General features: G+C 37.5%; 1 protein-coding gene across 2 annotated transcripts; it reads right to left on the minus strand.

Moving 5' to 3' along the window:
* Positions 1-11,662: 11,662 nt before the first annotated feature.
* On the minus strand, positions 11,663-22,485 carry LOC108436781 (cell surface glycoprotein CD200 receptor 1-A-like). 2 transcript variants are annotated; one of them, XM_017713473.2, is made up of 7 exons: positions 22,052-22,483; positions 19,824-19,898; positions 17,873-18,181; positions 16,693-16,968; positions 15,262-15,370; positions 12,716-12,782; positions 11,663-12,595 (listed from the first exon to the last, which is right to left on the minus strand). In XM_017713473.2, exons 1-7 carry the CDS (start codon positions 22,119-22,121, stop codon positions 12,503-12,505), a joined length of 999 nt encoding a protein of 332 aa, XP_017568962.2. In that variant the 5' UTR covers positions 22,122-22,483; the 3' UTR covers positions 11,663-12,502. The 2 variants fall into 2 exon arrangements, with proteins under 2 accessions (XP_017568962.2, XP_017568963.2); XM_017713474.2 differs by lacking the exon at positions 19,824-19,898 and having other exon boundaries at positions 22,052-22,485.
* Between the last annotated feature and the right edge of the window lie 445 nt (positions 22,486-22,930).

A 22,930-nucleotide genomic window follows, 5' to 3' on the forward strand; every position in this document is an offset into this window, starting at 1 on the left:
CCATTGAGTCTATTGTGGATCTAATGTACCTTCAGATCAGGTAAACTTAATATCACCACTTCACACTGCTGTCAGAGAGGTAACTGAATGAATGTTTGTATTTTTGTATTTTTATTTAAGAAGTCATCTTAACCCCTTAAAGAATATGTTCACCAATTAATGTGCCCAAAATGTAATAATTGAGATGTTTTCATTTAACAAATGCAAGTAATAGTAAAAATAATCAACACACATATTTACTAAACCACTTATGCTTTAGGGTTACCTACATTTAGATTCATCCATTCATAAACGCTTACTCCACATCTCAGTGGAAGATTTGAATGGAGATTTGAGTAGAGCATGATTTGTTTATTTATTTATTTTCCTCTTGGAAATAAAGTCATTTTTTTCAATATTGAATCAGGGGGAAAAAATTCTACTTAACCACTCAAAAATGAGTAACATTTTATCTGGAGTGGTCCTTTATAGATGATTAATAAACCTTTGACAGATTATCAGTAACACATCAACAACATATCAGTAGTGAAGCATCTGAATACACTGAAGTAAATAAATATCTCGTAGATGTTCTGTTGATGACTGGCGGCCTGTCCAGGGTGTGTCCTGCCTCCCACCCAATGACCGCTGGGATAAGCTCCAGCACACCCCCCGCTACCCTGGGGGAGCAGTGGCTTAGAAATGTTCTGTTGAGGCATTACTTACATTACGTAGATGTATTGTTCATATGTTACTTCCATTACACGAAAACCTAACTTTACTGACTTTACCCAACACCTCATCCTAATCCTGGCCCTAATACTAACCCTAACCTTAACCTCAACCTAGAACCTAATCCTCGGCCTCACCCTGGCCTTAATCCTAACCCTGACCTTTACCTCAACCCAGAATCTAATCCTAACCATCACCCTGGCCTTCATCCTAACCCTAACCTTAACCCTCATCCAACACCTAATGCTTACCCTCACCCTAGCCCTGATTCCAATCCTAACTTTAACCTCAATACTGAACCTAATCCTCACCCTCATACAGTCTGAAATGAATCAATCTCAGGGATAACATCTCATATTTCACCAGGTCTCTTTACTGAAAGTGTCTTATATGAGTAACAGGGTTGAGTTTCACAGCACAGAATGTGGTTTTCTACAGAATGTGTTTAACAGGCATTCATGTGTTTCACAAGGGAACATGAATGGCATTATAATCATTTTGTAAGGGGGAGCGAGGAGGCGGACGCATACGCGGAGATAAGCGAGATTTATTACGGGCAAATCCAGGGTCGTAGTCAGAACAGTCCAGGGTCAATGAGCCGACACGGACAGATCGAGGGTAAGACATGACGAAAACAACCAGAACCAACACAAACAAAGACCAGGTACAACGATACAATGATACAAAGATACAAAAGGTACAAAGACTGGCAAACGGAAGGGGCAAACACAGGGCTTAAATACACGGAACAATGAGGGACAGGTGATAACAATCAGGGGCGGAGTTACAAAACCAAAACATGAGCACATGGACAGGACTGGGAGGAGCCAACCGTGACACATTTACTTACAATTTATTATTTGATTTCATCAATTATTTATTTCCAGTCTATAATTTGGGTTACAGCATATTGGTTTTAAAGTGACCACTTCATTTGATGTCAGAGTATCCCTGAAAATAAAGAAAAAACAATGAGAAAACTTTCTTTTTGTCTTCTGATGATCTTCAGGTAATAAACAACTTTCTGCTGAATATGTGGCATGTGGAATATTCTAGATATTTCATAAGACTGAGTGTGTTTGGGTAACAGGGCTGAGTGAAAACTGACAGAGACAACTCATAGCCTCCAATGATGACTCATGAAACAGGATGTTGTAAGCATGAGATGTTAATTGTATTGACATCACAAAAACTCATCACATTCACAAAAATAATATGATTATGAAATAGTTCATGATTACATTTCACGGTGTGGTTATAGTGGGTTGTATAAGTGCTGTAGTTAGGTTATTTATCTGAAACATACACAAGTTGTAAATTCACTTTATCTTTGTTTCAAGTGTCTTTTACTTTTACTTTACACACATATTTGTTGATGTAGTGCACAAATCATGAAATCTCTACATCTCTACATCTTTTAATCATTTTTACAGTTTTGGAAACTCCTGTTTTTTCACCTATCTTGACTTTCCTATAAGTCCTGTTTGGACAATATTCCACTGGATATTTCAAGAACTGAACCCATCTTGTTTGCAACCAAAACTGAAAAATGAAATAAAAGTATTATGACAATAGTTTAAATACAACAAGCATGTTTATAATGTTAACCCCTTAGATTTTTCAGGGGCATTCATGGGCTGGAGGTAAGGGAACCAGCCTTGTGACCGGAAGGTTACCGGATCGATCCCCAGAGCCGACACCACATGACTGAGGTGTCCTTGAGCAAGACACCTAACCCCCGACTGCTCCCCGGGCGCTGTGGATTTGGCTGCCACTGCTCCGGGCAAGTGTTCTCACTGCCCCCTAGTGTGTGTGTGTGTGCTCACTAGTGAGTATGTGGTGTTTCACTTTACTGGTGGGTTAAATGGTGAAATTTCCCCGTTGTGGGACTAATAAGGGTCTCTTAATCTAATTAATAATCTTTTCACTCTCTATATAACTATATAACATATTAGCCTGATTGGTAACACTTTGTTGAAGGGTGGCTTTGGAAAGGCAACATAACAACTGCACACTGTAAGAAATCCAACTCGTTAGGCAAATTTTAAAAACACAGTTGGCTTTTTGCCCAAGTTCAGCTAGTGGTAGCAGGCTAAGTTACTGGAAGACTGGCTCAGTTTTAGCTAGCTTATGCTAACCCACAACAACTAAAGGCTCAAATCTGAGCACATGTCGAGTGACTGATGTAATAGTGACAGAAAAGAAGAAACTAATGACAAAAAATTTCAGTTATTATAACTAAAAATTTAAGTGAACTTAATTTAAAAGTTAAGTGATTAAGGTATTTTATTTTATTTACAGTGCATTTATCTTTCATTACAAATGACATAAATCTACATAAAGGCAGATTTCAAAAAGCATCATAAAGGCTGCTAAATTTTATGCAGTCTTCGGAAAGTGCTTGGGTTAGTAATAGGGGTGGGAATCTTTTGGCACGTCACGATTCGATTCGGTTACGATTCAGAGGCCGCGATGCAATTATAAAACGATTATCGATGCATCTTGATTTCTTTTTTTCTATACAGGATTTTTTTTTTCTCACTGTGTGATGACTTGGTGCTTTTAAAGCAAAGTACTTGTAGTGATCTATAATGAATTTAGTTCCAATATCTTTTATTAATAAATCAAATGGAAGTGATGTGGTAAGTGAATTATAAGGCTCTCATTCGCTGCGCATGTTTGGAGCTCATGAGACGCTGCTGCCGCTCATCTGTGATAAAATGCTGTTACAGTGAAATGAGATCCTGTGATAATGGATGTCCACGCAACACGTTACAGCCACCCTGCCCATTTTCTTTAGTGATTTTATAATTTAGCCAAGTCAAACATTTGGAAACTTATTCGCTTCTCATATGAATATTCCTGTTCCACCTTAAATGGTGCTGAATTTCCAGGTGGAATGGAAAAATTGGAACAAGAAGCTGGAGAATAAGAAACGAATTCAGCCTCATAAAACAGTCAAACGATGAGAGACTTTGAGAGACGAGATGAGATGAGAGACGCTGCACATATCCACTTCCAACTTCTGCCCTTTGCATTCCATCAACAATACGTTATAAATAAAAATTTAGAAAATCAAATTTTGACATCTGTGAATCGATTTAGAATCGTTTTTTCCCACACTCCTAATTAGTAATGTCGCCAGGATCTGGCAACCTTAGAAAGTGATGCAGCACTTAACATTAAAATGCGCATTGTCAGTCGTATGAAGTATTTTAAAAACTGCATGTTAAATAGACACCATTATGAACAGGAGAACTGAAAATGAATACAAAGGTGTAAGGATATCAGTCTTAGTGTCATCTCACCCCAGAAGGTGTTATGACACTGACACCCTCCACAGGAAGGGCCAAAGTCGTCTCTATTTTCGGAGGCGCCTGAGGTCCTTCAACATCTGCTGCAATATGCTCAGGATCTTCTATGAGTCCGTGGTGGCGAGTGCTATGCTCTGTGCTGTTGCTTGCTGGGGAAGCAGGCTGAGGGTGGCAGATGCCAACAGACTCAATAAACTGATCCGCAAGGCCAGTGAGGTTGTGGGTGTGCAGCTGGACTAGATGACGGCAGTGTCAGAGAAGAGGACGCTGTCTAAGCTGCAGGCCATTATGGACAATGTCTCCTGGAGCTCATTCAGTGCAAGACTCATTCTACCGAAATGGCCACAGAGCGCCACAGGAGGTCATTCTTAACAAACTCTATAACTCCTCCCTCAGTGTGTGATTCACAAAGTTTGGTTCATCTGTGCAAAACTCAATACCAAACTGTTCATATGTGTAATAATAATAATTATGTGTACAATAACTCAGAGGTACAAGAATTTGATCTGCTATATACTAGATGTTTAATATTTATTTATCACAGTCACCACCATTTTACTGTATTCATAAGAACTTAATGTTGTGTACATACTGCAAATTGAGCACTCTGCCTGGTACGCTGTCGGATCCTGGTGCTTTTCGTGGGTTGACTCTGTGTAGAGTTCTCCACACATCAGCAGTGGACAGACACAGTACCTGTTCATTTGGAGGAGGTGTGGTTTTCTTCACCGTCATGCCGTTCTGTGTCTCAAACCGAGCATAGATGTTGTTAAGCATGTCTGGAAGGGAGGCATCACTGTCACAAGAAGGTGGAGGTGACTTGTAGTTGGTGATGGCCTATATGCACTGCCACATGAGCTGTGTGTCAGCAGTGTTTTGAAAATGATCATAGATTTTCTTTGAGTAGGCACGCTTAGCCTCTTTGATGGCCCAGGAGAGCTTGGCTCTTGACACCCTGAGGCTTGCTTTGTCCCTTGACTTCAAAGGCTCGTCACATGTTCTCAGCAGCATGCGCACCTTTGCAGTCATCCATGGTTTCTGGTTGGGGTGAGTTGTGACAGGTTTGGAGACAGTAACATCATCAATGCACTTGCTGATGTAACCAGGCACTGATTCTGTGTACTCCTCCAGGTTGATGGGGTCACCGGTAGTTGCTGCTACCCGCAGTGTGCTCAAAACAGTCCTGAAGAGCAGAGATAGCTCCTGGCGGCCAGGTTCTCACTCGCTTCTGGTCTGGTTTAGCACATCTAATGAGCGGTCTGTATGCTGGAATGAGCATCACAGAGATGTGGTCTGAGTAGCCGTAGTGGGGGCGGGGCTCAGCCCTGTGATGTCAGAGATGTTTGTGTAAACAAGGTCCAGCACGTTAGCCCCACAGGTTGCAAAGTCCACATGCTGATGAAATTTGGGGAGTACTGACTTCAGATTGGCATGGTTAAAATCACCCGGCAACAATAAACAGTCCATCTGGGTTTGTGTTCTGGAGGTCTCTGATAGCGCTGTACAGCTCGTTCAGTGCGCTGTTAGCATTAGCACTGGGAGCTCTATACACCACTATTATATACAGCGTACTCAGCTCTCTAGGCAAATAAACTTGCCTGGCTCTGACAATCGCAAACTCCACTAGCGGTGAGCAGTGACTGGAGACTAGCACCACGTTTTTACAGCATTCAGTGTTGATGTAAACACACAGGCCTCCACCTCGAGTCTTACCGCACAGCTCAGAGTCTCTGTCCATGCAGAAGCACAACAGGCCGTCGAGCTGAACGGCTAAGTCTGGAGTGGAGCTCATCATCCACAAATCCAGAGGTAGTTCACTATTCTCCAAGGAACAAACATTAGAGAGGAGTGATGGAACAGCTGGTTGCATGGGGTTCGCCATTAGCCTAGTGCGCACGCCAGCTCACTTGCCTCGCTTCTGGTTCCTCGCGCATCGCTTTCGGCCAGCAGGCTCACGCAGTGCCGGGGATCATAGCAGGCCTAGCTTGCACAGCTCTTTGAGCAGTTCGTTTGGAAGCAGAGGTTGTGGCTGATTTCTCAGGTGTAGCAGGCTGTGGCGATGGTAGATGATGGTGCTGGTTGAAACAGTCATGATATTTAGTTTTGGTCGGGTTACACGACAGACAGTAAACAAAAATAGCAAAAAAAGCACCATTTTGCTATTCCCAAAGTGGCCGTTGCAGCTACTCACACGCCGCTGGAAGCTGGAGATCTTTATAAATCCAGGTCAGTGTCAGTCATGAAATAATTTTTAATACATTTTTGAAAACTGCAGTTTCTCGAAAGTCATGTTATTTCACTGGTTTGACTTTCCTCTTCCTTATGCAAGTAGATTATCCAATATCTAATCTCAAGAAATAACTTCTTTAGCCATTTTAGATGCACGTAAGAAATTTGCAGGCAGCTCAAGTGAGATTAGGTAGCTGCTTGTGTGAATGTTATTGTCAGTGTTTCTCTGAGGGGGAACCAAATGTCAGCAATTCCTTTAGGAACAGTTTTGGTGGGAGGACACAGCTGTAATTTGGGAGGATGGACAAATTGAAGTGACAGTAGGTGCATAAAAGTAAATGCCATCGGAGGAACCCCTACTCAGAAAGTTGGGATGGTGTTCTCAACTCCAGGTTCAGCATATGACATCAAAACAGCAAGGCTACTAACCCCATCAACCCCAAGTAAACCATCACCAGTAATAAAGAACAAGGTATTTACTTTAAAATGAAATTTTCTTTAAATCAGTCAAGATACAGACAAAGTAGTTCATAACGACCATAAAGTTCACTGAGTTTCAAGAAGGTAAATACATTATAAATGTTAGTCATTTCACCAAGCTAACTTGTTGCTAACAGTACTCTGTGTTTCTCACACTTTGTAGCTTGAATACACATAATTCAAAAGTTATGCAATTCCAAGCTTCAACTTCCTGCCCTCAGGCCAAATCAAACACAGCATAACTGATAGAGGCTTTTGGTTTTGTAATCAGTTAAATGTATAATACTTTGCAAAGGTTTTGGGCATCTAAGCACATTATTTAAAGTCAATCATCTATTTATCTACATATTAAATGTTTCAGATCATCAAACTAATTTTAATATTTAATAACCCAAGTAAATGCAAATGCTGTTATTTTAAAAATTATTTCATTTAATATGGGAAAATACTGTTCAGCCCTACCTCGTACCCTTACCTACTAAATGAGCCAGTTAACCAAATTTAATTGACTGCTCAGGTCAGTTTCACTAGCCACACCCAGGCATGATTACTGCCAGACCTGCTAAATCTAAACAGAACTTAAATATAATGTCTGGCAATGTGAAGCAGACCAGAAGGTCTCAAAAAGCAGCATATAATGCCACGTAATAAAAAGATTCAAAATCCCGTGAATCACATTGGGAGAAAACTTAGAATAGTAGTCAATCTTCTCAGGAGGAGCCGGCTGACCAAAATTTCATCAAGAGTACATTGATGGCTCAACCAGGAGGTCACAAAAGAACCCAGACAAACATCTGAAAGAGCTTCAGGCCTCACTTGTCTCAGTTAAGATCAATGTACAGAATTCCATAATAAGAAACATTGGACAAACATTGGCGGCACGGTGGCGTGGTGGGTAGCGCTGTCGCCTCACAGCGAGGAGGGCCTGGGTACGATTCCCTGGCTGGGTGACCGGCGTCCTCTCTGTGTGGAGTTTGCATGTTCTCCCCGTGTCTACGTGTGTTTCCCCTGGGTTCTCCGGTTTCCTCCCACAGTCCAAAGACATGCAGTCAGGCCAATTGGACATGCTAAATTGCCCCTGGGTGTGAGTGTGTGAGTGACTGTCTGTGTCTGTCTGTCTGCCCTGCGATGGACTGGCGAGCTGTCCAGGGTGTATCCTGCCTTCTGCCCGAAGACTGCTGGGATAGGCTCCAGCACCCCCCGCGACCCTGACGGAGAAGCGGCTTAGAAAATGGATGGATGGAAACATTGGACAAATAAGGCATCCATGGGAGAGTTACAGGACAAACTACTGCTGATCAAAAAGAACACAAAGGCTTGTCTTCCATTTGCCAAAAAACATCTAGATGACCCCCAAGGCTTTGGGGAAAACATTCTGTGAGTCAAAGGTGGAACTTTTTGGAAGACATGGATCCTGTTATATCTGGCATAAAGCTAACACTGCATTCCACCATAAGAGGATCAGTCAAACATGGTGGTAGTGTGACAGTCTGGGGCTGCATTTACTTCTGCAGGACCTGGTTGACTTGTCATAATTGATGGAACCGTGAATTCTGCTCTCCGTCAGAAAATCCTGTAGGAGACTGTCCACCTGTCAGTTCATGACTTGAAGCTCAAGCCCAGTCTACCTCTGAATGGCTCAAAGGTAACAAAATTAAGGTTTTGAGACTTGACTTGTCCTGACTTAAATCCCATTGAGATGCTGTGGCAAGAGCTTAAATGGGCTGTTCATGCTTGAACACCCTCCAATTTAGCTGAATTAAAACAGTTCTGCAAAGAAGAGTAGGCCAAAATTCCTACACAGTGATGTAATTGATGATGATCTGAAACATTTAAATGTGATGAATAAGCAAAAATAGAAGAAATCTGGTTATTTTTTCACAGCACTGTAAAGTATGTCATAACGTCTGTGTTCTTTATTACTAATACTATCTATGCTCTCATTAACAGTAACAATATCATAAACCTCCTGTAGATGGAGCCACCTGCTCATGGCTTATCTGAGGTATCATAATGAAACACAAATCACCTCTACTGCTCAACACAACATCACAGGGTCTAAAAGTAGATCAAAAGAGGGCATCTTTCAGCAATAAAATCTGGGGAAACCCAGGCTTGCAGAATAATCATATCAAAAGGTGTGGTATGGTTCCACTGGCTGCTCAAGCGAAGGTGTGTCAGAGCGACATCTGACACTAATCTGATCTTCTGTTTCCTATGACAGTGAGTGAGAAACGCCCGCTCGCCCCTGAGTTTCCACTCTTACCCCTTCCATCTTAATTCACTTAAAAGAAAGGGGAAGATGAGCAAATGAGGTGTCAACGCTACGAGGCTTCAAACTCTCCTGGTTTTAGTGTCTCACCACCCAGCCAGACTAATTGAGACCTAGTGTAACAGAAATGAGCCAGGAGAAAATTTCCACTGCTATTTCATTACTTCAGCCATGCAAAACTGCTGGGGTCCTTAACACCTAGAATTATTTGATGCTAATCTTTGGATTACTGATTGGGCCAGTGGGATGACTAAAACCCTGCCACTGGGTATGGGGAGACTTTGACCACACACACCAGTGCAGCTCAAAGACAGGGTCAGTTTGCTGCAGATAAAAAATTAGATTAACAAATATGAATATGTGATTGTCAAATAAAGGCCCTTCAGCTCACAACATGCCACACACAGCGTAGGGTTTGTTAAATGAGAGAAATTAGTTTATACATCTCTAATTATTCTCTACAGAGAGCACATCTCTGCACAATTACTGTTTATTTGTTGAATTTAACATATTTGGGGGAAATAAACTTTGTGGCTGGTGCAAAAGTTATGGCACGTTTTATAATTTATTGATTTTTTTTTCCCAATATGTTAAAATAAGCCAAAAAAATTTAATTGAAATTGGCCTTGTGAGACCATTATTTACCCCTGGTCAGTAAATATCTGGTTTTAAATAGAAATGCTATTTAAAAAAAAACTCAGAAATTTGCTTACCCGTTAAAGAACTGATCATTGGGTTTTAGTACTTAAATTAATAGTTTAGTACTCGAGTTTGGCCTCTATGTCAAGACCATTTAAATGAACAGTCTGAGGTAACTGGAACCTGAACTGGCTCAGGATCTAATTAGTGCCTCTTCCATGATGCCTCGCTGGGTATATTTTGTTTGTTGATGTTGACTGGTTCCAAAATTTAGACATCCTCTGTAGACAGATCAGAATGATATTGTTTTAATTTGAGAATACTATATAATAATTTGAGAATGTGTGTTGTTTGGTTTATATTTAGTTGGCTTTTGGTGGTGATTCTGAGTTATTTTAGAGAAAACAGAATGACCTTAACCATCATTTACTTCCAAAAGTATAGTGCAAAGTAGGACTCAGACTATTATGTAATAATAATGAGTAATGAATTTAGGCTAGATGTTGTTTAGTGCTACATTTTACCAAATAAAATAAAAAATATTAGAAAGAAATAACTTAGAAATAAATGTCAGTAATAGTGAGTGTACAATGAACCACAAATTAACTTCATTTTTTTTTCCTTTTTTCTTTTAATTTTTATGTACTTAAAAAATCTATCTAGTCTCAGGCTTGACTCAGTCTCAACTATCACAAAATCTCAGTCTTTTCTCGGGCTTACTTTAAATAGTCTTGACCACAACACCAGCAAGAAATGAATGAAACTGATGAACTAATGAAATTAGCACCTGTCAGATGTGTAATATACTAAACGAGTCAAATCACAATAAAAATAAATGGTTAAAAACAGGAAAAAGCAAATGTAAACAAAGTCCTGGAAGCTTCTGACTTTAGACTTTCTGCAAATTACAGAATAAGGAGGTGATGATTCGTGTTATAAGGCTTATTTCTTCTATTTATTTATTTATTTATTGTTTGTTTGTTGCTTTATGCAGTCTTTTATTAACTTATGCAGGTTCGTTCAGGGGTGCACAGTGTAGATGTAGGTTACTGGCTGTAAATTTACATCAAGCTTCTTTTTTTTCTTTTTTTAGCATGTTTGTTACAATGACTATAGAAAAAAGCCCTCATACTGAGCAAACAGTACTCAGCAGATTATACAGTGAAGCACCACGTGATATTCAGAGGGGTACAGTCAGAGGAAGGATGTCAAATGAAACTCACAGAGGAAAAAAGAAAAAAAAAACATGCAAACGGAAAAATGTTTTATCACATAAAAATCACTTGTTTATGACATTTAAATTCCACTTGACTCAAAGAAGATGAATCAATTTCACATGGAATTAATCAAAACGGCGGTAAATTAACCAAGGCATGCTTACATCCAAATTTTCTGATAATGTACAGTGTTTTGTTCTGGCTTATGGAAGAAAAGAAGAGATTAATCTAAACAATACAGTAGTAAGGTAATAATAAGGTACAGACAGTACTGTGCAAACATCAGTGACCACCCTTCATTACAGTAAAAAGACATTATTCAAGTTAATCATTCATTTTATAGGCGATTTTCTGAGGAGATTAGATATAAGATAATCCACACAAAGAAGATAAAAGCCAAAGGAAATTAAGTGAAAACACAATTTCCAAAAACTGGACTTGACAAAATGTTGAAAAAGATACAAAGACAATGGGACTCATAAGAAATGTACAAGACTACCAAAACTGTCCCCATCAGATAAACAGCACTTAATGCTTTAATCTCTGAGAGAGAGGAGAACATGAAGCTCTACTGGTGTTCTCAGAACAATGGACTAACAAACCCAGAGTCCAGACCTCAACATCACTGAATGTGTTTGGATTACTTGGATCATGAGAAGAAGAAAATGCAACCAACTTCTCAGACTGAACTTAGAAAAAATATCCCTGCAGACTACTTTGAAAAACTGAAAGTCTCCAGAAAAAAGAATGGAAGCTGCAGTAAATGGTACAGAATGGACACATTAAATACTGATACGATGTAATATTACGTTTTTATTATTGAAGCTTCTGTGACATTTTCTGTTTCTGTCTGCTGATGCCCAGAATAACTTCAACTTAATGACCATTTGGACTGGAAATGAAAATATACATGAAAGATGCTCTCTGACAGCAGTTCTGGAGTACATTAGAATATATTGTTCCAAATATATGCAGAATATATATTGTGCCAAGGTCCACTGTGGGATTCTTGAATATACTATGTACAGCAAAGAGCTCCAAAACTGAAATGGAAGTGAGGGTTTGTGAGACTGGCACATGTCTCATGGACAAAAGAGTAAGTAAATCCCTTATTGTCAAGTCTCTGTGATCATTTGATTCGCTGAAACATTCCTCACTCCACTCCAACTCTTATCAGTACATGAGAAAAAGTCAGCTGGAAATCAAGGCCACATTAAAAGAGTTTTGAAGGCCCCTCAGCAAGTTTCTGTGTCCTGTTAAGCTTGGTGGATTAGTTTGGACGTAGCTGAAGCAACAGAGGCACTGCTCACCTCTGCCAAGTTCTTGCAGAGTCTTGATATCATGAAGACAGGGCGAATCCCTCACTTTCCACTCTTTCTCTTGCTTTGACTCACTCTGGTTTGTGTTTCTCTCATCAGCGCCTGTTTGTTGAAGGCTGGTTTTTTGAAGGGGTTTCATTAGCCTTTGTTTCCTGCTGTATTAGCACACACTTTTGTCCACAGAGTAGGTGTGCAGTGATGAGTGTTGCATTTGTCATGTGCAAACCTCACTCCACTCTGCACTGTGTTCATATCTGCCATAATCTGCAATCTCATCAAACTGTCTGGGTTTGCATGTCCATGCATGTGTGTACTTCTGGTTCAGGCGTTGCAGAGATCAGCAGAGGAGTTGTAGATGGAGTTAATTCTTTGCACGTAACTGGCGTAGGGCTCCACTTCTTCAGTGTCACGAGGCTGCACCAAAAGATTTACCGACATTGTTACACCACATCCAAATCTTAAAGATTTGGATCAAAGAGAGCTTTGAAAATGAGTCTTTAAAGAAGAAATAACACTCTTGCAAAACTGCTTTACCTGTGGAGTTTTTTCCTCTTTTGGTGGTTGGGAGATTTGGGATGAGCAGCAAATCTTTTTAAACACACTGCAAATCAAAACAGCATCATAAATTAGAGACACCAGTGCTGTTTGTCTAAAGAAACAAGGATCAGATCAGGGAGAACAGGGCACAAACTAATGCAGGGTAAAATGTATTATGGATATTTCATGCAGTTAAATAGCTTCAAGCAGAATATAATGTTTTTTGTAAAACCATAGATTTACCCTGAAGATTATTTTTCAACACAAATATGTTTTTGATTATTGAGTCTTAGAATTCACACCTATATATTATGTTTATCTCCCTCTTAGTGTCTTTTAATATAAGCATCATTTGAAGCATGCAAACAACTCTCAATGAGAGCTAGCATGGCAAGGGTAGTTTTAATACAGTTACAGCCAAGTCTCCCAAAGTACCAAAAAAAAGTCCATATCTCCCATATATATATATTCAACAATTGTCTATGAAGCTCATAAATAACTCTCAGTAAGGGCTACAATGTCAAGGGTAGTTTTAATAAAGTTACAACTAAACACCCCAAAGTAAAAAATGTCCAAAAATGAATCCATATTCTCCTAATATATTCACCAATTGTTTGAAAGTTATGTCTATGCACAGATTTATCAATACTGTGCTAAAGATATCATGTTAATATTTAAATTTTATTGTTCTAATATTTTCCTCTTTAAAAAGCCACATTGATATACTGTCTGTTCACAAATCATACTTATTATGATGAACATGCTGAATTCTCATATATTCAGGTTAATTGATTCACACATTTAAATGCACAATTTCTTGTTAGTTTGTTGAGTTTAACATACTTGGGGAGAAAATTCATAACATGTGACCTTTTTATCGTTAATACATAAAACTGGAATTGTGCAGTAAAATTTACAGAAACAACTCTATATGTAAGTGTGTCATCTGTGGAGGATGTGTTCTAATTTTCTTTTCAAAAATCATCAAAACATTTAATTTGATGGGGGATATTCAAAGTTTTGCATAAGACTGTATGAAGCATTTAAATAACTCGCAGTGAGAGCTAGCATGGTGGTGTTAGTTTTAATAGAGTTACAACTAAACCTCCCAAAGTAAAAATGAGTCCATATCCCCATATATATATATATATATATATATATATATATATATATATATATATATATATATATATTCAACAATTGCTTGGAAGTTTTTATGCACAGATTATCAAAAAAGTTTGAACAATTCATGTAAATACTCTTTCATTTTTATTGTTCTAATATTTCTTCTTTTAAGAACTTTGCCACATTTGTCACACTGTCATTTCGCATATCAAATTTATTATGATGAATATGCTGAATTCTCATGTACTCAGGCTGAATTATTTGTATGTTGCACCGATTCAACAGTCTGACTGTCACAACTAGCCCCTTCAGTATGTATATGAGGTTAGCTGATACATTTTTTAATATGGCATATGGCATAAGAATAAAGTAGTTCAATGTTCAAATCTGTTTATTTGCTGAATTTAACATATCAGGGCAAAAATTAACTTGCAAATTTTATGGTTAATACATAAAAAAAAGAAATTGTGCAGTAAAATTCCCAAAACAGTGCCATTTTTAAGTGTGTTGTGGATACGTAATTATTTTCACTTCAAAAATCAATAAAATCAATGAAACATCTGATGAAGACATTCAAACATTTGCATATGACTGTATGAAGCTGTGCAATGGCTGGTTCTTGCATTTAAAACAGAGAAAACATCATTTTACATGACATTAATGCATTTCATCATGACTGAGCTTATTGTGTCAATAGTTATTACAATATATAAAACATATTTATGTGGTCTATAAATTAAGCCTACAATCACAATGGAAATGTATAAAAAATGACTAATGCACCAGTGTCCGTAGTTTTTTGACACAAAAGTTGTTACTACCTACAGAAAGAAAAACAAGTTGCGTATGATTGCGTACGAGTCCATCGTAGATGCTTTGTAGATAATTACTCGCTGCCTTTAACTAACATTAAGCTACATACTTCTATTTACCACTATTTTGTAAAATGTTGGAATCATTGCCTTGAATAATATACAACAAATTGTTGCGGATGCATGTATACAAGAATGATACCTTATATGAAGGTAATCTTTCAGAGGTTTCAAAAATTTGTAGGATTTAGAAAATTTAAGCATCTTTTCACATTTTTTATTTACCTTGACAAATTAAGTTTGTAACATTTTAATGTCAACTGCATTGTATGTCATTACTGAATATTTATTGTTAATATGATAAGTGACTCCAAGTTTTTGAACAGTCTATTAATTGCAACTGAACTTTAAATAGAATGTAATAGATTCTATGAAACATAAATCTAAGCCCCAATTTTGACTTTGACCCAAAATCTAAATCTGTCATTAACCAGCTGAAAATCAGCTTTGAAAATCAAGTTGGTTAATGATTATCTAATATAATCTGTAGAGGACCGCAAAATAATGTGACCATCTTCTAATATCAGCCTTCAGAAAGCATCCTACCTTAACTGTCCGACTTTTTCCCGCATGATGTAGAGACCAGTCAGGAGAGTCACGATGGAGCAGGTGGCACAAACGCCCAGGAGAATGAAATGCCATTTAACAGAATTACCTGGCAAGACAGACATGAGGTGAAATATTAATACTGAAAAGTCCATTGCATATGTAAATCTTAGCCACAGATTCTAGTAGGGACGGTCCCAGATCAGATGTGAATGGAGAGCATTCATCAAAAGCCACTAGTGTTCACTACAGACTTTAGCAGCGTATTAAACTAAACTTTAAACTATTTTATCGGGAGGTAACAAACTTTACTTTATTATACAGGTCTCTTAATCATTAAGGGTGATTTGTAATTAATTTTATAAATGATGCTGTGTGAAAAGCTACAAGCAACATTCACATAGACTGTGATAGTTAAAACAATAGTTAATCAGTTTGAGTGTACAGACTAAACAAAATCTGGGATGAAAGCTGTTACATAACGATACTAACTAAAACATGCTAATGAGAAAACAGTAGCCTTATGTTAATGGCCAGCTTTCAGCTGATCATAAATACTGGCCACGCAATCTAAAGAGGCACATAGTCAAATAGGGTGAATATCAATAAACTACAAGGAATTATATGATTAGGGATGCACAGTGACATCAGAATCATATCAGTATCAGCAGATGTTTCTTTAAAAAAAATAGCCATCAGACATATTAAATATGACTGATAGTTCAAATTAATATTTACATAATATGTGCATTTTATTTGTAATGCTATAGAACCCTTTAGAAAGACCCTGTAACCCTCAAAGAGCCTTGTACCCCAATAGAAAAAAATGGTATATGCTAATAGAGGTGGATATATTTAAATTTTCCACATTTTATAAATGCTTATGTGTCGGCACTGGCAGATACAGTTGCATGCAAAAGTATGGGCACCCCTGGTCAAATGATGTTAATTTTAAGTTAGCACATCCTCCACAGTGAGCACACTTCTAGACATTTTAATGCACAATTACTGTTTATTTGTTGAATTGAACATATTGGGCGAAAATCTATGGATGGATGGATGGATGGATGGATGGATGGATGTTTTTATTTTTTCCCACGTCAAACTCAACAAATAAGAATTATTCACTAAAATTAGCAAAAAAAAAATAGTACATTTTAAATGTTCTATGCAAAGGATGTGTTTACTTATTGTTACTTAGCCAACCAAAAACATGTCATTTGACCAGGAGTGTTCAAACTTTCACATTAGACTGTTTTGTACATGATGATGCATTGGCATCACCTCATAATTCCCAAATTAGTGCACCCCTAGAAATCAGCACATAAAAAATGTCAGTTCCTACAGCCCCAGTCAGACTGTCTAGCTGGTGTATATTTTTCAGGATGCTGCCAGTGCATTTCAGGTAAACAAGATAATCTAAGTGCCTACCTTTGAATTTAAATTTGTTTAATCGAGCCTCTGACCACTTGGAGTGGCTGTCAGTTGCTACACAGGTCAAGTTTTTGTGAGAGGAATGTTGAGGCAGCTGTAATCGGCTCGTCACTGTGAAAACTCCTCTAGCATCTCTGGATGAGTGTGTCTCAGGTAAAGAGGAGTTCCATGGAGTTTCCCAGTGGATGGAAGCTGCTGGAAAACTCTGAACTTCACAGACAGCAAAAGTGTGGCCACCTTTAGTTTCCAGCCAGTCAGTCATCTTTGGTCCAGCTAATAGCAGAAAAAGAGACAATTCATGAGACAAATATGAATTTTATCTACTATATGTATGTGTGTGTGTGTGTGTGTGTGTGTGTGTGTGTGTGTGTGTGTGTGTGTGTGTGTGTGTGTGTGTGTGTTTGTGTGTATCATGCTCTGACTGCACTGAACAAAATTTTCATGCAAAAACATGATATAGTTGGATGGAAAAGTTTCAGAACCCCAGTCAGATGACATTATTGCAATAAATAGAAAGTAAACTGAGACTGTGCACTAAAGTTATAAATAGATAAATTAATAAATAGATAAATGCAACATTTAAGTTTGTTACCTGTAAAGAATGATTTAATTTATTTCCACTTAAATAATTAATAAAACATGTCATTTAAACATGCCACTATATCTTCATGTGTAATCCAGGGAACACATAATCTATCAAATGCTCCATTATTTCGTTAATGTTAATGCTTTATGGTAAATATCAGATTTCCATTTTCTCACCTACTTGGTTACAAAAAGAAGGGTCATGGTTTCAGTCTTTTTCTGTATTTTTCTGTCTACTTAGTTTTAATTCAGTCAAAAGAAAGCAAGCAAAAACATGAAGGGGAAAATGTTTTAATAATTTTCACACTCATCCTTGGTTCTCTGGAACTAAAGCAACAAGGAAGCAAAGCTAGTTTCAATAAAACGTGAGTGCTATTCTTTCCTATAATATGAAAAGGGGGTTATTCACATTCAGATGTATTGTGAAGCTAATGTAGGCTTCAATGTAAATCCATTTTACATGATCAGAACATCTGACGTGAAGCCTCATGCACCCCGATGTTTGGCTATACACATAGTAAGACTGCAAAGACCCTATCATCAGAAAAGCCCATGACAGTGGGTTCTTCATGTAAAATGACATTGTACTTACCCCATGCAGACACATGAATTGTTTCCACGTAGCCCCCCGCACGGTAGGACACATCACAGGTGTAATTTCCTTCATCTTTAATGGAAAAATGAGGGATGATCAGGCTGTAGTCTCCACCTGCACTAATGATAATCTTCCCATCTTCACAGGTGTCGAAATCTGTGTCATTTACAGCCACAGCAATACTGCAGTTCTTCTCTTTTAAGCTGATTTTCCAGATGACATAAATCATCTCACTCCATATTATCTTTCTGCTGGTGCAGAGTAAAGTGACCCTGCTGTCCACTTCAAAGCTCTCATTCCTGGAACCTGTAAAATGTGTTCAACATAATTTAATGAGATGATTTACACTAAAATTCAATATAAAAATGAAATCAAGTTCTGCATCATGTTTCCTAGATTTTGATCACAGTACTATGCAAAATCTTTGACATTCTTGAAAATTGCTCATAAAACGATTCATCTCAGCCAGTCTAATATATATATATATATATATATATATATATATATATATATATATATATATATATATATAATTATAAATATATATAAATATATATAAAATTAGAATAATTAGAAATGGGCAGATTTTGTGATTCTGGGTCTCTGGGCAGAAGACAGGAATGGGACCCCCTGAATGCTCATTTTTAAAATTTGTTTAAACCCTCAAATGGCCAGGCTCCACCAGCAGCCCTGAAGTTTTATTTCGCACTTCTTCTATAACCTAAAAACAGCTCACCTAGTTTACACTGAAGTCCCTGTATTTACTGAATAATAAGCCTTAGAAATAATAATAAGCCTAGGTTTTTAAGGGGTTAAGCTCTGGGATATTGAGTGTTGCAAGCGTCTACACTGGAAAAAATGATATCGTGCTGAGCGAAACCGTCTTAAATCCAGTTGATGTGTCTAATATTTCTCATTTTAAGAGGCTTCTAAGAATAAGATCATTTCTTACTATCAGTTTTTACTTTAGTAATTATTAGGGGAAATGATCTTATTGTCTATACTGGCAAATGCTTTTGCTTGAATAAGAAATAATCCTTGAAACCATTATCTGCCAGTACAGTTTGATAATTATGTGCAGAGTACTGTATAACTAAAATAATAAGCAGTGAGATTACTTTTTCTAGGAAGTAATGAGTAAAATAAACCCATTACATTTTGAGAGAGTCAATTATTAATTAGTAATGGCCTTTTTAGCGTAATTATCCCAAAACTGAAGCTAGATATACTACATTAACACTAGCATTGTGTGCACTCTCCTGAGCCTGTGCAGCTCTCGCCTCCACATGCGAAAAAACAAAGTTAGCTCTTCCAGTGTAATACAAACATTTTGCTTTTCTGAATTTCCCCTCAGTGCTCAAAACAGTCACGTTGAAGAACCTCGTCTTCATTATGTAGATTATCATTTACTTGTTCATATAAGTCTGTCTCTATGCATTTGTATCATCACATAACAACATGGAGTAAGTAGTCAAGTAGTCTGTTATTACTGTGGGGTGAGGCTGCTTTAAAATGACTGAAAATCTGAAAATAATCACAAATGGCAAATACTGTGTGCATTGGAAATAGTTAAACGAACACAGTGACACACATCACAATGGAGTTTTATGACTATTTTTTCAATTGATCCCTACAACTTGCACAGTACGGCATATTATTATCATTTCAGACACTAATTCTGTCTTGTATAACACTCTTTATCTTCTACATGACTCATCACATGCACACACTTGGAGATTTATCTTTCCTTTCTATACTAGACTGGTCTTATCCCTTGGCACAAATGTGCAAAAGGAAATGTGTCACTTCCCCTGAACCAGAAAATAGCACATTAGGATCTGACATAAAATATGCGACATAGACTTTAGTACACACATAACAGAAGTTTCAGAACTGCTAACAGCTCGATTTTCTTAGATATGTTAATACTGTTAGTTCTGTTTATTACCTTCAAGCTTTTCTTGTGTAGGATCAGTGCTGTGTGGGGTTTTGTTAGAATCCAGAGGAGTTCTGTCACCATGTCCTGAGAGTTAACAGTCCATAGAGGGTTAGTAACAGGTTAATATACATGCAGTACTATTTGTTTCATATCTAGTAGGTTACTCTGTGTAAATGTTAGTCAGAGGAAACAGAAATCATTAGATTGTGTCATTGGGTATCAGGGTTGCTTTGTTAGTCAGCCAACTCAAGACGAGAGAAACTATTCATTCTGTAGAGCAACTGAAAGCTGAGATGCTAAAACAGAAAAAAAACACTTGCAACTGACAGAATATGAAAGCATAAAAATAAAGCTTCCATCAGCCTGACAGTTACAATAATCAAAATGTCATCTCATTCCATGTTCCACTGCTCTTGGGTTTGAGGTCACAGACTACTTCTTCGTGCTCATGTTTTCAGTTTCACGTTCAAGGTGGTCTCAAAAAAAAAAAAAAAAAAAAAGCAAACATAAGAAACCTCAGTAAGTTCCCCCTGAGAATCCCCCCGTGGAGGAAGACAGCTGTGTCACAGTAGCTGTTACTCAGAAAGACACACGTGCACCAACACCTCTTTGTATACAGACGTGAGGAAACTGTGCCACAGCCGTCACTGTGCCATCCTCCATTGCACTACCCTCTGAGTTTCATGGCAAATTTTCCTTCCACTGTGGGTGAAACTGCCAACAGGTGTCCCTCTTATGAACCACAACTACAAATCATTTCTCTTAAATCCAGGCACACAAAATGATTCACTTGACACTGTCAGTTTATTGTGGGACTGGGCAATATGATGTAAGTTATCATTGTTGTGATACATTACCTCACAATATTCCTGTATATTGTGGATTTCACCAGTCCTTGAAAAGCACCTCCCAACTGCTTGTTAATCAAAAAATTCTAAATTAGTCCTGTTTAATTGGATTTAGTGCAGCGCAGTATGTGAAATGTTAAATAAAATAATTGCATTCATAGTTTTTGACAGTATTTTATAAAAGTGGCACTACTTTGTCTTTGCATGTTCATGTAAAAATAAATATTGTGCCATCACATGTCATAAATTCTTTAAACATCTTGATAAAATTTTCTGCTATGTCACCCAGATTTAGTCTATTGTTACTGATATATTTATACTAGGAGTAACAAAATTAAAGATTGGTTAGTGCAAATTTAGCCAAGTGCACTATAAAAGTAAAATCTGAGTTAAAGGATGAGAAATACATGTATGAAGGCAACACAGTGAAGAACTGCTGGCGGAATGAGATCATTTTGTTTCATAAAGTATAGCCATATATGTGGAGTTCTATTCCAAACTGCTCTACATTCATTTGAAATGAGAAGAAATTTGAAAAGAGCTGATGTGTAATAACACATTGTCAAAAAAGCACATTTTTATTTTGTTAATAGAAGTGGTATTACTTATTACTTCAGCAAATAAAAGCATTAAAATTTCATGAAAGTGTGTATGCAGCTATTCTGTACAACTGTATTTTATTCTAAGTAATTTTGGACCATTTCTATTAGTCCATTCATTATGGAATGCTCAGACAATGTAAATGGTTGCTAATGTTTTAAAATAGTGTAAAACATGTATATAAAAAATGAAGTCAGGAGATTTTAATATGACATTGATAATATATAGTACTGTGCAAAAGACTTAGGCACCTCTGAAGTCTTGGCAGTAAGCGTGTTTCTGCCAATAAACACTGTATAACATTAGAATAAATACAAATAAACATCAATACAGTAAAATATAACAAAAACGGTTTGTTAAAAAAAGTTATTGATTTGTTGGTTAGAAGAAAGCCGTTGGAGGATCTTGAGTTTGGTTCCTGATTTCTTGCTGTAGTTCAGCCATTGCATGAAACGTCCATCAGCAATATGAGTTTTAATTAAGGATTTTTTAGATAAACTATTGGATGACATTGGATGGTAACTGTAAATACCAGACTTCCTTAAGGAGAGTTCCAGAAATGGTTACACTAAACCACAATGTATTTTTTATTCATATTTATTCCAACGTTAGTGTATTTTTAAATAATCAAATGCCTAAGCTTTACATATCATTTTTTCGCAGATGTCTAAGGTTTTTGCACAGTACAACATCTTACTCAAACGTCCTCAGCGTTCATTGTTTTAAATTGTGTGCCTTGTGCATGAGAACCGAGGTAATCTGAGTGCAGAGAAAACAAGGTGAACAAACCTGATGTGAGATTTCTTGTGAGACAGACAAACAGAACAAACACGGATCTCAGCATCCACTTATTCTCCATGGCGTTGATGTCTCTCGCTTTTCTTCACCTTTTAGTCCTTTTTTTGGTCTGTACTGAACTTCTCAATGTCAGTGCCTCATGTATGGCCCGTTTTCCTCCTCTGAACCCGACACGTTTCTAAAGCGCTCGCTGTGATGGTGCTGTCAGAGAAGCCAATGTCACGTAGTTCCTACTCTCCGGTTCTTGTCTCCTGTTCTAGAGCCTCAGACAATCTCAGCAAGGCTTAAACACAGAAGCCAAAGCTCTTTTAAACTTCACGGCGTGGCTGCGTCTCTCGGTTTCTGTCCTTCTGAGTCTGGCTTGTTTGTTCTTTGGGTTTTTGTCACCTTCAGTACTGTGACGTGTCGTGTGATACACCCCTCCATTTCTTTATTGCATTTCTCATACAGCTCCTGTCAATGACAATGTCAACTTCCTGCACACTAAACCACGACTGTCACATGAAGACATTTTCCTAAGTGCAATGCTCCAACTCTCTCTCTCTCACTCTCTCTCTCTCTCTCTCTCTCTCTCTCTCTCTCTCTTATGTTTTTGAAATGTTACAATGTTATATTTACCATAAAATTAATTATATATATATATATATATATATATATATATATATATATATATATATATATATATATACACACATTTGCATCCCTGATTCCAAAAAAGTAGTAGATGCAGTGCTAATTGTGAATAAAACCAGAATGCAATGTGTATTTAATTGAACGTTGTATTATTTAATTGACAATAGTACAGAGACAACGTATCATACTTGTTGAGGTATTTTTTATATTTTTTTAAATATAGGGTTTTTGAAATTG

This window comes from Pygocentrus nattereri, chromosome 6 (genome assembly GCF_015220715.1).
Source record: "Pygocentrus nattereri isolate fPygNat1 chromosome 6, fPygNat1.pri, whole genome shotgun sequence".
In the NCBI taxonomy this organism is placed as follows: Eukaryota; Metazoa; Chordata; class Actinopteri; order Characiformes; family Serrasalmidae; genus Pygocentrus; species Pygocentrus nattereri.